This window comes from Cetorhinus maximus, chromosome 24 (genome assembly GCF_964194155.1).
Source record: "Cetorhinus maximus chromosome 24, sCetMax3.hap1.1, whole genome shotgun sequence".
NCBI classification, from domain to species: domain Eukaryota; kingdom Metazoa; phylum Chordata; class Chondrichthyes; order Lamniformes; family Cetorhinidae; genus Cetorhinus; species Cetorhinus maximus.
The window spans coordinates 49,712,752-49,727,894 of record NC_135902.1 but is presented as its reverse complement, the minus strand read 5'-3'; the positions used below and the strand labels follow the sequence as shown (position 1 = coordinate 49,727,894).

The following is a 15,143-nucleotide window of genomic DNA, read 5'->3' as shown; positions in this document are numbered from 1 at the left end:
ATGTATGTTAGCTTTTTGTGATTCATGCATTCATGACCCCCAAACCCCTCTGTGCTGCAACTTTCTTCAGTCTTTCTCCATTTAAATAATATTCAGCTCATCTATTCTTCCTGCCAAAGTGCATAACCTCACATTTTCCCACATTATATTGCATCTGCCAAGTTTTTGGAAATAAAATGCTGAAAATGAGAAGATTCAGAAAGTTATTTTGCTTGTGTGCTAAACTTCATAGAATACAAGCTTGTACCTTTTTTGCATTTTGTACAGCATGATTTGTTAGTCTGGCTACAACATTAGCACACAGTAGCTTCATACGCAGTGTATCTCATGGTTTATTATTTGTTTTTAGGACATCCATGACACTGGAGAGGCCACATTTATTGCTCATCCCTTGTTGCTTTCATGGTAGTGATTGTGTTTTTTTTTTACAGCTAGCATTAAAAGTTAATCACACAGTATGGGCTGGAGTTATGTATTGGCCAGAGTTGGGTTTTAGCATAAATCTGGCAGCTTTCTTAATGAATTTTTAAAATTACTGCACCAGGTTTATTTATTTCATCCTCACAGATTGCCATGGTAAAAATTTAAACTCTTGACCTCTGAATGAAATATTTCCCTCCACCCACTCCCCAACTAAGGTTTCACACTTCCCTCCTTGTATCTGTATTTCTTCGCTGTAGAAAGACACAGTAAGTAGGAGGGATAGCTCTTTGGGATACTTGTGACCATGAATTTAGCCTTTTGTGACTAAAAGCCTTACATATTAATATAAAAAAGTATCCAAGAACATATTTTAAAAGAATCATTTTGGAATAATTTGTAGGATCTGTTGCGGCTATGTTAATCTGGTAAGTCTTGTGCATGCATTAGTGGAGCCAGATTCTTAAATTGTTTTGTTAATAGTGACGTTCTTATGTGTATTTGTGTTGTTTTATTTTCAGTCATAATTTCTTGTGCATCTTGTGATTATGTCTGTATTTGCTAAAATCACCAAATCCACTTTTTACCCTTTTTGTAAGGATGAGACTGCTTTGGCCAAAGTATGCATCACTACTGTTACTGCAGCCATGATGCATTGCTTTGCCTGGAGTTCGTCCACCTCTCCCCCGATCTGTGGAATCAAATAATACTTGAACATTGAAAATAGGCCTTCTAACTCTCTATGCTGTAAATACTCAAATATTAATATTGTGATGCTCTAAAATTGGCCTGGCTATTATTTATTCCATTCAAATTGCTGTTCAAATCCTATCTTGCACCAAGACCAGTTCACGGACTGCCCCTGTGTTCACTGATTTACATTGGTTCCCAATTCCCCAACACCTTAATTTTAGAATTCTCATCCTCATGTTCAAACCCTTTAATGCTCACATCTCTTCCTGTCTTTCCAACCATACCCAGCCCTATAACCCTCCGAGGGAACTGTACATTCCTCCAGCTCTGTTCATCCCTTGTCCCTTCATGTGTGCTGTGCCTTCACCCATCTGCATCCAGACCCTGGATTTCCCTCTCTAAACCTCTCTGCTTCTTGGCTTCTTTCTCTTCCTATAAGACCCCCTTAAAACCAACTAACAAAGTTTTTTTTGTTGCCTCTCCTACAAGCTGCTGTGTCAATTTTCATTTGATTAGACTTCTATAAAATACCTTGTTATGTATTTCTACATTAAATGTGCTTTATGGGGGAGGTGATGGCGTAGTGGTATTGTCACTGGACTAGTGATCCAGAGACCCAGAGTAATGCTCTGGGTTTGAATCTCACCACAGCAGATGGCGGAACTTGACTTCAACAAAAATGTGGAATTAAATGTCTAATGGTGACCATGAAACCATTGTTGATTATTGTAAAAACCCATCTGGTTCACGAATTTCCTTTAGGGAGGGAAATCTGACGTCCTTACTTGGTCTGGCCAACACATGATTCCAGGCCCATAGCAATGTGGTTGACTCTTAAATGCCCTCTGAAATGGCTTAGCAAGCCACTCAGTTGTAACAAACCGGACAGACCACCCGGCATCGACCTAGACACTGGAAATGACAACGGCAGCCTCAGCCCTGTTGACCCTGCAAAGTCCTCCTTTCTAATATCTGGGGGCTAGTGCCAAAATTGGGAGAGCTGTCTCACAGACTATTCAAGCAACAGCCTGACACAGTCATCCTCACAGAATCATACCTTACAGATAATGTCCCAGACACCATCATCACCATCCCTGAGTATGTCCTGCCCCACCGGCAGGACAGACCCAGCAGAGGTGGCGGCACAGTGGTATACAGTCGGGAGGGAGTTTCCCTGGGAGTGCTCAACATCGACTCCAGACCCCATGAAATCTCATGGCATCAGGTCAAACATCGGCAAGGAAACCTCCTACTGATTACCACATACCGCCCTCTCTTAGCTGATGAATCAGTGCTCCTCCATGTTGAACATCACTTGGAAGCACTGAGGGTGGCAAGAGCGCAGAATGTTCTCTAGGTGGGGGACTTTAATGCCCACCACCAAGATTGACTCGGTAGCACCACTACTGACACAGCTGGCTGAGCCCTAAAGGAAATAGCTGCTAGACTGAGTCTGTGGCAGGTGGTGAGGGAACCAACAAGAGGGAAAAACATACTTGACCTCATCCTCACCAACCTCCCTGCTGCAGATCCATCTGTCCATGACAGTATCGGTAGGAGTGACCACTCCATACAGTCATTGCGAAGACGAAGTCCCGCCTTCACATTGAGGATACCCTCTAACATGTTGTGGCACTACCACCTAAATGGGATAGATTTCGAACAAATCTAGCAACTCCAGACTGGGCATCCATGAGGCCCTGTGGGCCATCAGCAGCAGCAGAATTATACTCGAACACAATCTGTAACCTCAAGGCCTGGCATATCCCCTTTCTACCATTACCATCAAGCCAGGGGATCAACCCTGGTTCAATGAAGAGTACAGGAGGGCATGCCAGGAACAGAACCAGGCATACCTAAAAATGAGGTGTCAACCGGGTGAAAGTGTAACACTTGTGTGCCAAACAGCAAGTGATAGACAGGGCTAAGTGATCCCACAACCAACGGATCAGTACTAAGCTCTGCAGTCCTGCCACGTCAGTCATGAATGTTGATGGACAATTAAACAACTCACTGGAGGAGGAGGCTCCACAATCATTCCCATCCTCAATGATGGAGGAGCCCAGCACATCAGTGCAAAAGGTGAGGCTGAAGCATTTGCTACAATCTTCAGCCAGAAGTGCCACAAGTGGATGACCCATCTTTGCCTCCTCCAGAGGTCCCTGGCATCACAGTTGCCAGTCTTCAGCCAATTCAATTTACTCCATGTAATATCAAGAAATGGCTGAAATCACTGGATACTGCAAAGATTATGGACCCTGACACTATTCCGGCAATAGAACTGAAGACGTATGCTCCAGAACTTGCCCCGCCCCTAGTTGAGCTGTTCCAGTACAGCAATAACACTGGCATCTACCCGGCTATGCAGAAAATTGCTCAGGTATGTCCTGTACACAAAAAAACAGGACAAATCCAGCCAGACCAATTACCGCCCCATCAGTCTACTCTCTGTCAGTAAAGTAATGGAAGGGGTCATCAACAGTGCTATCAAGTGCCACTTGCTTAGCAATAACCTGCTCACTGACGTCCAGTTTGGGTTCTGCCAGAGCCACTCAGCTCCTGACCTCGTTACAGCCCTGTTTCAAACATGGACTAAAGAGCTGAACACCCGAGGTGAGGTAAGAGTGACTGCCCTTGACATCAAGGCAGTATTTGACAGAGTGTGGCATCAAGGAACCCTAGCAAAACTAGAATCGGGGGGGAAACTCTCTGCTGGTTGGAGTCATAACTAGCACAAAGGAAGATGGTTGTGGTTGTTGCAGGTCAGCCATCTCAGCTCTAGGACATCACTGCAGGAGTTCCTCAGGGTAGTGTTCTCAGCCCAACCATCTTCAGTTGCTTCATCAATGACCTTCCTTCCAACATAAGGTCAGAAGTGGGGATGTTCGCTGATGATTGTACAATGTTCAGCACCTTTCGCGACTCCTCAGATACTGAAACAGCCCATGTCCAAATGCAGCAAGACCTGGACAACATCCAGGCTTGGGCTGATAAGTGGCAAGTAACATTTGCACCACACAAGTGCCAGGCAATGATCATCTCCAACAAGAGAGAATCCAGCCATCGCCCCTTGATGTTCAATGGCATTACCATCACTGAATCCCCCACTATCAACATCCTGGGGGTTACCATTGACGAGAAACTGAACTGCACTAGCCGTATAAATACTGTGGCTACAAGAGCAGGCCACAGGCTAGGAATAGTACGATGAGTAGCCCGCCTCCTGACTCCCCAAAGCCTGTCCACCTTCTACAAGGCACAAGTCAGGAGTGTGATGGAATACTCTCCACTTGCCTGGATGAATGCAGCTCCCACAACACTTAAGAAACTTGACGCCATCCAGGACAAAGCAGCCCGCTTGATTGGCACCACTTCCACAAACATTCACTCCCTCCACCACAGACACACAGTAGCAGCAGTGTGTATCATCTATAAGATGCACTGCAGGAATTCACCATGGCTCCTTCGACAGCACCTTCCAAACCCACAACCACCACCATCTAGAAGGACAAGGGCAGTAGATAGATGGGAACTCATAAACACCTAGACCTTCTACTCCAAGTCACTCACCACCCTAACTTGGAAATATTTTGCCGTTCCTTCACTGTCACTGGGCCAAAATCCTGGAACTCCCTTCCTAATAGCACTGTGGGTGCACCCACACCACCTGGACTGCAGTGGTTCAAGAAGGCAGCTCACCACCACCACCTCAAGGGCAACTAGGGATAGGCAATAAATGCTGGCTCAGCCAGCGAAGCCCACAACCGATGAATGAATTTTTAAAAATGCAACGCAAGCACCTGTTTTAATTTGAAAAGGAGATAAAATGGTTAGAGTGAAACTCATCATGGGGTGGGGTGGGGGTGGTTCGTGAAACATAATATTTGCCTTGGAGTAACAAATTGCTGTTATATAAAATGTATGTTTTTAGCAACTCTGCTTTCGCTTTTATGATTTGACTGTGTAATAGGCAGGTGATTCCATTGATCTTCTTGCAAGAAAATGAAGTTACATTTTGTTATGACATGGGTATGTTCACATATCCATGTGTTATACCCTCAGCATGATAAATTCATAAACACATCCATATATTATCACCCAGAATATTGGGAAAAAAATGGGAGAATCTAAATTAAAGACTTGTGCATTTATAAGTAATCTTTCACTAATTTTGTTGCTTTCCTAAACAGTTACATGAATTTTAATTTTTTTCTGTTACTGTATTTGTAGGAAGAAGACGACAGATGAGGGTGCATCGTACAAGGTCGCCGCTGTTTGAAGAAACGGATGTTGTTCCACTTGATATTCCAAAATGTTCAGAAGACTTATTGGTGCCCAGTGAAGAGCTGTTGAGCATTATAGCTATTTATGAGGTGTTGAATAATTTTGGAGCAGTGTTGCGCCTTTCACCTTTCCGCTTTGAAGACTTTTGTGCTGCATTAGTTGGTCAGGAGCAGTGCACGTTAATTGCAGAAATGCACATTGCTTTGCTGAAAGCAATTTTGCGAGAAGAGGATTCCTCGAACACCACTTTTGGTCCTGCTGACTTAAAAGATAGCATCAATTCCACATTGTACCTTATAGATGGAATGACGTGGCCAGAACTGGTTCGGGCCTATTGCGAAAGCGACCGGGAATACCATCATGTACTACCCTATCAGGAAAAGGATGAATACCCATATGGTCCATTAGAAAATAAAATCAAAGTTCTTCAATTTTTAGTGGATCAGTTCCTGACGACGAACATTGCTCGCGAGGAGTTAATGTCTGAGGGTGTGATCCAGTATGATGACCACTGTCGGGTTTGTCACAAGCTAGGTGATCTGCTTTGCTGTGAAACCTGCTCAGCTGTGTACCATTTGGAATGTGTGAAACCTCCACTTGAAGAAGTGCCAGAGGATGAGTGGCAGTGTGAGATCTGTGTGGCACACAAAGTGCTTGGTGTTTGTGATTGCGTGCCTGAAATCCAGAAAAATAAACCATATGTTCGCCACGAGCCTATAGGATATGACAGACACAGACGAAAATATTGGTTCCTGACAAGAAGGATTATAATGTAAGTATAATTTGCCACAATCTATTATGCTATTAGAGAACAAGCTAATGCAGATGAAAAATATTGGTCTTGGTCAGTGTAAGTAGACCTCTAAGTAATATTGACATCAGTGTGTGACAAATCACAATTTAAATTTTATTTAAATGTTGATTTTGACTTTTGCCTACTACCCTTTCAGGTTGTTGATTTGAATTACATTGCAACAGAAATGTGTTTACATGTTGCAACATGTTTTGTTGCCATTTTTGTTGCATTGGTTGTGAGAATTAATTGTTCATTTTCAGATGCTGTGATTTTTTTTCATTAAATGAACGACAGGGGGAAGGGGGAACTGGGTACCTACCCCAGGCAGGAGAAGCAATTAAAGCAGCATGATGTGATAGAATGACTGCAAGGAGATCCTTCCTAGAGTCTTTTCACACAATGTTACATTGATTCTTGTGAGTTCTTTCTGAGAAGCAGAAATCCATTGGGTTCAACTTCAGAAATCTCCAGCACAGTTGTAACTTAGGAGACACATTGTGTCAGGATGACCTGTACAAAAATAGATTTCTTTTAGCGTACATTCCCAAATAAAATTGGCCACTTTGACTCAGAAGTTAAATTGAACCTCTGAAAGCTTTAAGTATAGTTCGTATAATCTTAAAGGTTTCATTTAGTTTGTTGTTGAAGCCAAGAGGTGTTCTCAAATAATGTTATGCCCAACCTGGTAGCCTTGTTGACTCCAAAAAATTTCCTTTGAAGGCAAGCAAATTCTAATATCCTTCAAAGCTACATCTTGAACTTTCAATTCTGATGCAGAGTCTCGTTACAACGTTAAACTAAGATAGATCAAGTGCTGGTAAAGCATTTGGGGCTGGAGTTTTCGAAGAATGTTGCCATGTTGTCTTTGCCAACGTTTCTTCGACCACTACCACGAAAAATATTGGCCCGTATTTTGGGGTCAGCGGTGAAGCAATGGTGCTCACCGCTGACCTCAAAGAAATCTACCAACAAAAGTTTAGCAATCTTTGTGGTGCGGGCTTCCCTTTCCCTGATGGCTTTTTAACTTTGGTGTTATGTCAAGAGGCTCTCTTGGCACACAGCAGCAGTGATGCCGGCAAGCAGGGTAAGCAGCCAATCACATTGAAGTATTCTCTCAGATCACAAACCAGGAAATTAAAAGCACTGAATCCCTTTACTTCAGGTAGCAAAATAAAAAGTTATAACTGGATTAAGATAGAAGCTAAAATAAAGATGCATGTTTAAAAAGTTATAGATTTGAATTTTCTGATTGGAGAAGTTTGACATTCCACAAATATAAAATTAGCTTTTTAGGACCAATGAGCATGTTTAATTGTAATCATGAAGTTTGTTCAGTGTTTAAAAGCCCAGTTGAACCTCATTGTATAAGATGTAACTTTTTCAAGGTTTTTACAGTGAGACCACCAGCATAAGAGTGGAAGTTCTCATCACTTCAGAGATTTTCCATTCATTGGAGTCTGGGGAAACCTCAACAGCACTCTTGCTGGAGGAGTGTAGATTCATTGACAGCAGCTCCAGGATTTGTGTTTTGTTTTTTTTAAGAAAATTGCTACTTTTATTCTGTATCATTCATCAGTAAATCAAAACATTAAACATGTTCTTCCTGGGTAGCATTGTCTGAGTCACGTCACATACAGCCAAGGAACCCAGACTCAATCCCTTCACAGCACTGCCCTGTGCACTGTCTGTTGGTTTGAAGTGTAAGTAGCACTGGATGGCTGCGATTCAAATTCTCTCCTCAGACTGCAGTCCTCATTTGAGGGAAATGGGTCTTTGGGCTGCATTGTCTTTATGTTTTTCTTAGAATTTCTTTCCTTTGTGAACTTTGTTGTGTTGCCACATATGCTGTTTTCTTATCCTTTTCCAGTATTCCCAAGATTCTGGGTCCAGTTCATCCAGACTCTTTGGGGGTCCAAGGTTCAGCGTAAACAACCACTCAGGGTATTCAGTATCTGGCTGCAGTTCTGGGTCTTTGCCTTGCTTGTAGATATTGACTCCCACAGCATGTGTGATCAGAATGACAGGATCCTTACAAACTTCTGGGCCTTGCAGGGCCTCTTTGACTCCCATCTTACCTTTCCCTTTGACAGTGGCTTTCTTGGCGTAACCGTTGGCAGCAACTCTGCGGACTCGGCCATACTGCAACAATGCGCCCCTCACCGAGCGACAGCTCATCAACCAGCCACTCCGAGCCGCCATCCTGCACATGTGCAGACTCCTGTTGCTGCTACCAGTTTCAGTAGTGTAATGTCGGTGAATGCTGACAGCTTTGCCATCATTACCACTTCAAAATCTGGGCCAAAAACTGATGTTTACGTCATTGCTTTTCATGGAATACTACTGTTAAGCTTGAATTAGATATAACAAAGTATACTTTTATTGCTGTGACTCTTAAACTATGAAAAATATTCTCACCTTCATTCTCTTGTGCTTTCAGAATTTCTCACTTTGTTGATTGAGTACTGAGATAATCCAGTTAGCGACTTGATTTATTTATTTTTGTGATTTCTGGAATTCCCTTCCAATACTTCTCCATTTCTCTACCTTGCTGATCCTCTTTAAGAAACCTCTAAACCTTCCTCTATGGCAAGCTTTTGGCCACCTGAATTCGTATCTCCATATGTGGCCTCAGTAGCACATGTTTTGTAATGCTCCTGTGAATTGCCTTGGGTTTTTTTAATGTTAAAGGTACTATATAAGTATAAGTTGTTGTTGATACTTTTTTTTGTTTTCTCCTTGATTTTCTCTTTCACTTTCTTCCTAGAAGACACTGACACCTCCTATTCTCATGAGCATAACAACTTCTAGAACCTGGCCTGCATGCCTTTGTGTGTGAGCTTAGAAACTGAGTATCAGTAATTAATTTAAACAGAGTTCTTACAACCAAGCTTGAGTCTTATCATTACCACTGCAAAATCTGGGCTGGCAATTGGGTGCTTATCTTATTACTTTTCTTGGGATGCTGCTCGCACGTGTTTTCTAGCAAGACTGACAAGATTTTGATTAGAAGGGGTAATCTTAGGCTAGGGATGCTGAACATTAGGACATACAAAATAGGAACAGAAGTAAGCCATACGACTCCTCGAGCCTAATCCATTCAGTAAGATCATGGCTGATCTGATCTTGGCCTCAAACCTACTTTGCTGCCTTTTCCTATAGTTCACTGTAGTTCAAGAACCTGTGTCAAGAACCTGAATATATTCAATGGCTCTGCCTGACTGCAATCAATTGTGCCACATGGCTAGTTGAGATCAGCTGAATCAAGCCAGTCTAGACCATATGGTGGCTTTGTATTTGTGATGCAAAAGTGTTTTTAACTTTAGTTGAGTTGCTCATGTCAACAGAATTGAAGACATTGTATGTTTTAGCAGTTCATCCCATCTTTTCTAATTCATTAGAATTAATTTTGAGCAATTTGGATACTGGTGAGATAAGTGGCAAAGGCACAGTGAGGCATCCCTTTTAAAATAGTATCCCCAAATATCAAAACACTTACCTGTATTACCATTAAAGACATGTATGTTGATTTTACATTAAAACTTTCAGAAACTTGATTTCTTTTGCCATATTAATCAAAAAAAATTCCTGTTGGTAGTAATTGATCCCTGCAGATCTCTCCAAAGTTAAACCTCAAATGATATGTGTAAAAAAAAATTCAGAAATCACTGATGTCAGCCTGTGTACTGCTTAAAACTATCAGTATTCTTGGGTGGATTGATGTACTATGGTTCTGGCTGGTTGGTTCATTCGATACTTCACTTGTAATTTATACAATGCTTTATCTTTGTGTGCTTTAAATTCCTAGTGTTAGTTTTAATGATGCAAAGTATATTATGTGCAAAAATGTTTTGCAGTCAACAACATCTTGCATTTATAGGACACCTTTAATGTAGTAAAATGTTCCAAGGCTTTTCGTAAGAATATTGTACAAAATTTGACATGAGCCACATGAAATTTAGGACAGAAGAGACGTTTTAATGAACACCTTTTAAGGAGGTTAAAGAAACATAGAATTTAAGGAGAGAATTCCAGAGCTTGGAGCCTCGGTCACTTACGGGTGGGCGCTGATGGTGGGGGGAGGGGGAGCAAAGTAATGCTGGGATAACAAAATAAGACAGAGTTGGAGTGGCACTAAGTTCTCAGAGGGTTATGGAGATGAGCTAGACCAGGGAGAGATTTGAATTTCAAGATGAGAATTTAACATTTGAGGTGTTGCTGGACCGGAAGCTGGTGTTGGTCAGCAAGCACAGAGAGGGATTGATGAACAGGACTTGGAGTGAATCAGGGTACCGGGAGCAGCACTTTGGATGGGCTGAAGTTTGTGATGGGCGAAGATGAGAAGCCAACCAGGAGAGCATTGGAATTCTTTTAAATCATCATCTTTTATTCACATTGTGTTCACGGGAACCTGCTGTGCTTTTCTGTTTGCCACAACGTCACTTGCAATTTAAAAATGATATGCATATCCTTGAATTTGGATGTGTTTTAAGTACTGTCTTCAACACCAGTGAATTAACAACATTTTGGTATTGAGATGCTGTTGACCTACTTGAGCTTTGCTTTCTCTTGTTTATGACATTTCCTGTCTCTGTTCCTGCTTTGTAGCACACTGCATTAATTTGCACATAATGCATATTCTGAGAGTTGAATTTATTATTTTTTTTTAACTTTGTTGACCAAATACTGAGTGTGAGGATAACAGGCCTAAGTCTGAGTTTGTTGCCAAAGCCAGGCCTCCTGTTTTTATTTTCAGAATTAATGCAGCCAACTTCAATGTCATTCACAATTGTCAATATTTTTCACGACAGTTCAAGAACAATTTGGATGGGAGGTTAATTCTGCCATGTCAGTTTCATGAAACTTGTCATTGAAGCAGCTCCCTCAGTACACTTCACAATTCAGTGAAAATGTTGAAAGCTGTAAATGAAACCTGTGAATGTCTTGGCACTCGAGGGAAGTTTTTACTACTTTTCTCAGTCAAAGTTGAGGTGTGAGGGGGCTTGAGTGCAGATATTCAATTTTGAAATTGTAATCCTGTTTGAGCACATGTTTTTATCAAGGAAATTGGGTTTGGGAGTCTACAATCTCACAGCACCAAATTTTCACTTTCCCCATCTGGTTGCCTTTGAGAGCAGATTTGCACTTGGTATCAGGTTATTTCTGAAATATTCTGGAGATATCCAGTCTTTTTTTTTTCTATTACACCTTCAGCCTGCACTTGAGTTTTACCAATGACTTTGTTAGAACTAACTTGAGAAAACTGATGAGTCAAGCGCTCAGCGTTGTATTACCATAGGTCGCTGTAATAAGAAAATACCTGGTAATGAAGTGATATTAGCTTCCTCAATTTGTTAAGCTCCATGCCAGTTCCTGTCGTGTTGTATCTAAACTTCATTCTATAATGCTATGCTGTACCCATTAAAATTGTGGAGGGAGTTAGTTTATGCTGTTCCTGGTTTTGTGAACGTCAAATTTTAAAATAAATATTAATTCTCTTCAAGACGTTGACACAAGTAATGTCTTTGAGTCATACAACTTAAAAATGAGTCCCATTTTAGAAATTTGGTTTGTCCTTAAATTAGCTTATTTCAGTTGGGCCAGCAGTAAAGGACAATGGATTGCAGCATCTCGACCTTAGGATGAAATCAACCATGGTTCCCTCTATGATGTCTTCCAGAGTTGGATGGTATGCTCACACCTGCTGTCCAGATCACACTTGAATAATTGAACGAGGTACTGGAAAGTGTCATGGATTTTGGAATGATACCAAAGCGATGACTTAGATAATGTTAGGGGCGGGGAGAAAAACACACAGAAAAGCCCTTCTGAATTTTATCCAAACTTTTTGAGTGCCTTTTCTGCTCCTGTTGCTGGATTCATTTTGAAAAATGACACACTGTATGTGTAAGAAGTGGAGCCATGCTTGAAACTGCAGGTGGATTTAGAAGTGCTTGACCCCATTTCACTGAAGCTGATGGGTTTTCTCCCCTCAGACTTTCCCGTTAAGAGTGCTGAAATCTGAGTTTGTGTTACATGCTTGCAGCTTTATGACCCAAAACTTTGTAAACTGAATCTCTATTGGATCTTATTTTTCAGACAAGGATTTTATTTGACTCCTTTTGCCACTGCAGGCCAGTGACGTATTGCAGGGTATTCCGAGGTTTGAAACTAATTATGATTTATTTAATGCCATTTGCCGTAGGCTGAGAATATGCCGAATTCACTATTGGTGTCAGCTCATCATCTATTTCAGAAGATAAATAACTTTTTGGGTAGCAGATGTTTTACACAGCTTATACCTTACCAGTCCAAGTGCCAATATGTTGCTGCTCCAGTCTTGTACATCATTGTGCTGCCCTTTTTAACCAGATTTCAATCATGATGCATATCCAATGTAGATTACCGCATTTCTATTTCGGTCGGTTCTTGTTTTAATGTGCTGAGCAGTGGAATGGGTGGATGTATTTTTTTATGACTTTTATACACATTGGGTTCATAATTTCAGTCAAAATATTTTAAGAGGCAACCTGTCTTTCAAAGCCTGCCACTTGGTACACAATGTAAAGTAGCATTTATGGCAGCAGTGAAGGAGTGTCGAGTCTAAGCTGTCTTGTTTTTCTAGCAGAAGGAGAGTAGTGCACTGATGAAAAGATAGCTGAACATGTTACCATTCTTAATGAAAATGGGAAATATAATTTTAGCCTAATTATTTAACTTTGGAATTTTTGCTTACTTGGTAACAAAGTTGGATCGTGCCTAAGAGGCAAAACAGATATTGTAGATCATGCTGTATAAGTTGACCCAGGGTATAAGATGACCTCCTTTCCTGGCCCCAAAAATCATAATTTTGTATTTACTCAGTGTATAAATCAACCCCCTGCTATTTTAGCCTCGACATGCTACACTCATTCGTAGTCAGCTTCAATTTTTTGACCCACAAAATGCACGTTTTACTTATAACTGGGCACAAGAGATCGAGCAGGCAATAGGTGCTGTGTTGCGAAGGTGCGTGGGAATTTAAGAAGCTCACACAAAGAAGACCCTGTGTGGTGAATGCTGAAGAGAAATGAGTCTTCCAACAAAATGAATGAAGTATGAAGCTGGCGTTAAACTAAAAGGTATAATATTTGCAAACTCGTCAAATAACTGTGCTGTAGTGAGGGAATTCGGTGTTAGTGATAAACTGGTGTGAGAATGGAAGGAGTCGTCGTACAGCCTGGAGAAAATGCCCAAGACCAAATGCGCATGAGATCAGGGACCAACCACTGGCCTGATCTTGAGAAGCGTGTTTCAGAATGGGTCCTCAAAAATTGTTACGATTGTTTTATCGTTACCAGAAATGCAATAAGTATATATACACTTAAGTGGGCCAAATCAAACCGAGTCCAGCAAAGATGTCATGGTGAGAGCTCGTTGATATGGCTGCATTATGGAACAAAAATATCTAGTGTTGCAGCAGAAGACCAAGATTGCTCAGAGACTATCAAAAGACCACTGCCAAAATTACCAGTTTCCTATGATTCATCATTAGTTAGCGGCAAAATACTAGTTCCTATTATGCCACATCAGCAACATGGATGAAGCACCCATGAATTTGAATATGTCTAGCAACCAAATTGTGGATTGGAAAGGTTCAAAAACAGTTCAAGTAAAAACCACAGGACATAAGACCAGGTTCATGGTGGTTCAAGCCTGCATGGCTGACGGCACAAAGTTAGTCTATGGTAATTTTCAAACGTAAAACCATGCTAAAAGCCAAGTTAATTGCAGGAGTTTTTATGCATGTCCATAACAACTGTTGGATGGATGAGGATGAAGTGAAGTTATGGATCAGTTGTGTGTGGAATAGGCATCCTGGTGACCTTCGGAAAGAATGCATTTTATTAATTTGGGACATGTTCAGATCCATGTAACCCAGGAGATCGAGGTGCCTGGAGTTATACCAGGGGGTCTGATGTCTGTAGTTCAATCTTTGGATGTGTGCCTCAACAAGCCGTTCAAAGATCATGTTCACGTCGAATAGGTGGATAGCTGGCAGAGGGAAAAAATTTCACAGAATGGAAAGGTGCGCACTGCTCTGCTTGGTGGTTTATGTGGCTTTGTCATTAAATTGTGGGATGCTATTAGTGCACAGAGTGTTGTTAGATAGTTCAATAAATGTGGAATATCCAATTCAATGGATGGAGAGAAAGGTGATTGTTATGGAGGGATGATTCTGAAACCGAAAGCATCGTGCCTGATCCAGAGTGGGATCCTTACGATGATGCCATCGCCAAAATGACTCAATTATTGACTCAATTGTATGAACTTGAGCGGGTGCTGAAGACAATGAATTTGACAGGTTTTAAAATGTTTTTATTGTGGTTAATGATATTTTTGTACAATTAATTTATTTTAAAAACCATGCCCCACTAATTTAATATGAATTACTGGTGTTATTTTCTTTTCATACTTCAAAATGATGCCCACCCATACCTACACCAGCATTTCACATTTTATACTCTGCATATAAGTTAACTACATTTTTGGAGGCTTCAAAGGTTGACTCCTACGTTGACACCTGTGGTGATCTTTGGTTCAAATTTAATAATTCTGGTAAATGTTTTTACTTATGTGGTGTTTGGGCAAAAGTTGGTAATTAATACTACAAATGGGGCTATTTTATATGTTTGGTATTGAGCCTTGCAGGCCTGGGGTGATCCAGATTCAATCTTTGGTCAGTGCTGAGTTTGTTAGATTTGCTACAGCATCAGAAGGAGCATTAAGTTAGCTTCATTGTTCCCAAACTCAAGGGGAAAAATTGTCCAGAGTTCCTGCTCCCAATCTCTGTCTGATGACCCATGAAATTGTCTAGTTATTGTGTAAGGATTGGATCACACCCCTCTGTTTTGTCCCTATGTCTGCTCTCTCAATAATTGAACTGTATGTCAACACTCACTATTCGCTAATT

At 41.1% G+C, this 15,143-nt stretch overlaps 1 protein-coding gene across 23 annotated transcripts in view; it reads left to right on the top strand.

Annotated features, from left to right (window-relative positions):
• Positions 1-15,143, top strand: part of bptf (bromodomain PHD finger transcription factor) — a 139,482-nt gene that overhangs the window by 15,254 nt on the left and 109,085 nt on the right. For all 23 annotated transcript variants that reach the window (XM_078529001.1, XM_078528999.1, XM_078528990.1 and 20 more), the window contains exon 2: positions 5,344-6,169. In XM_078529001.1, coding sequence (XP_078385127.1) covers positions 5,344-6,169 — 826 coding nt within the window. The remainder of the gene's footprint in view (positions 1-5,343; positions 6,170-15,143) is intronic.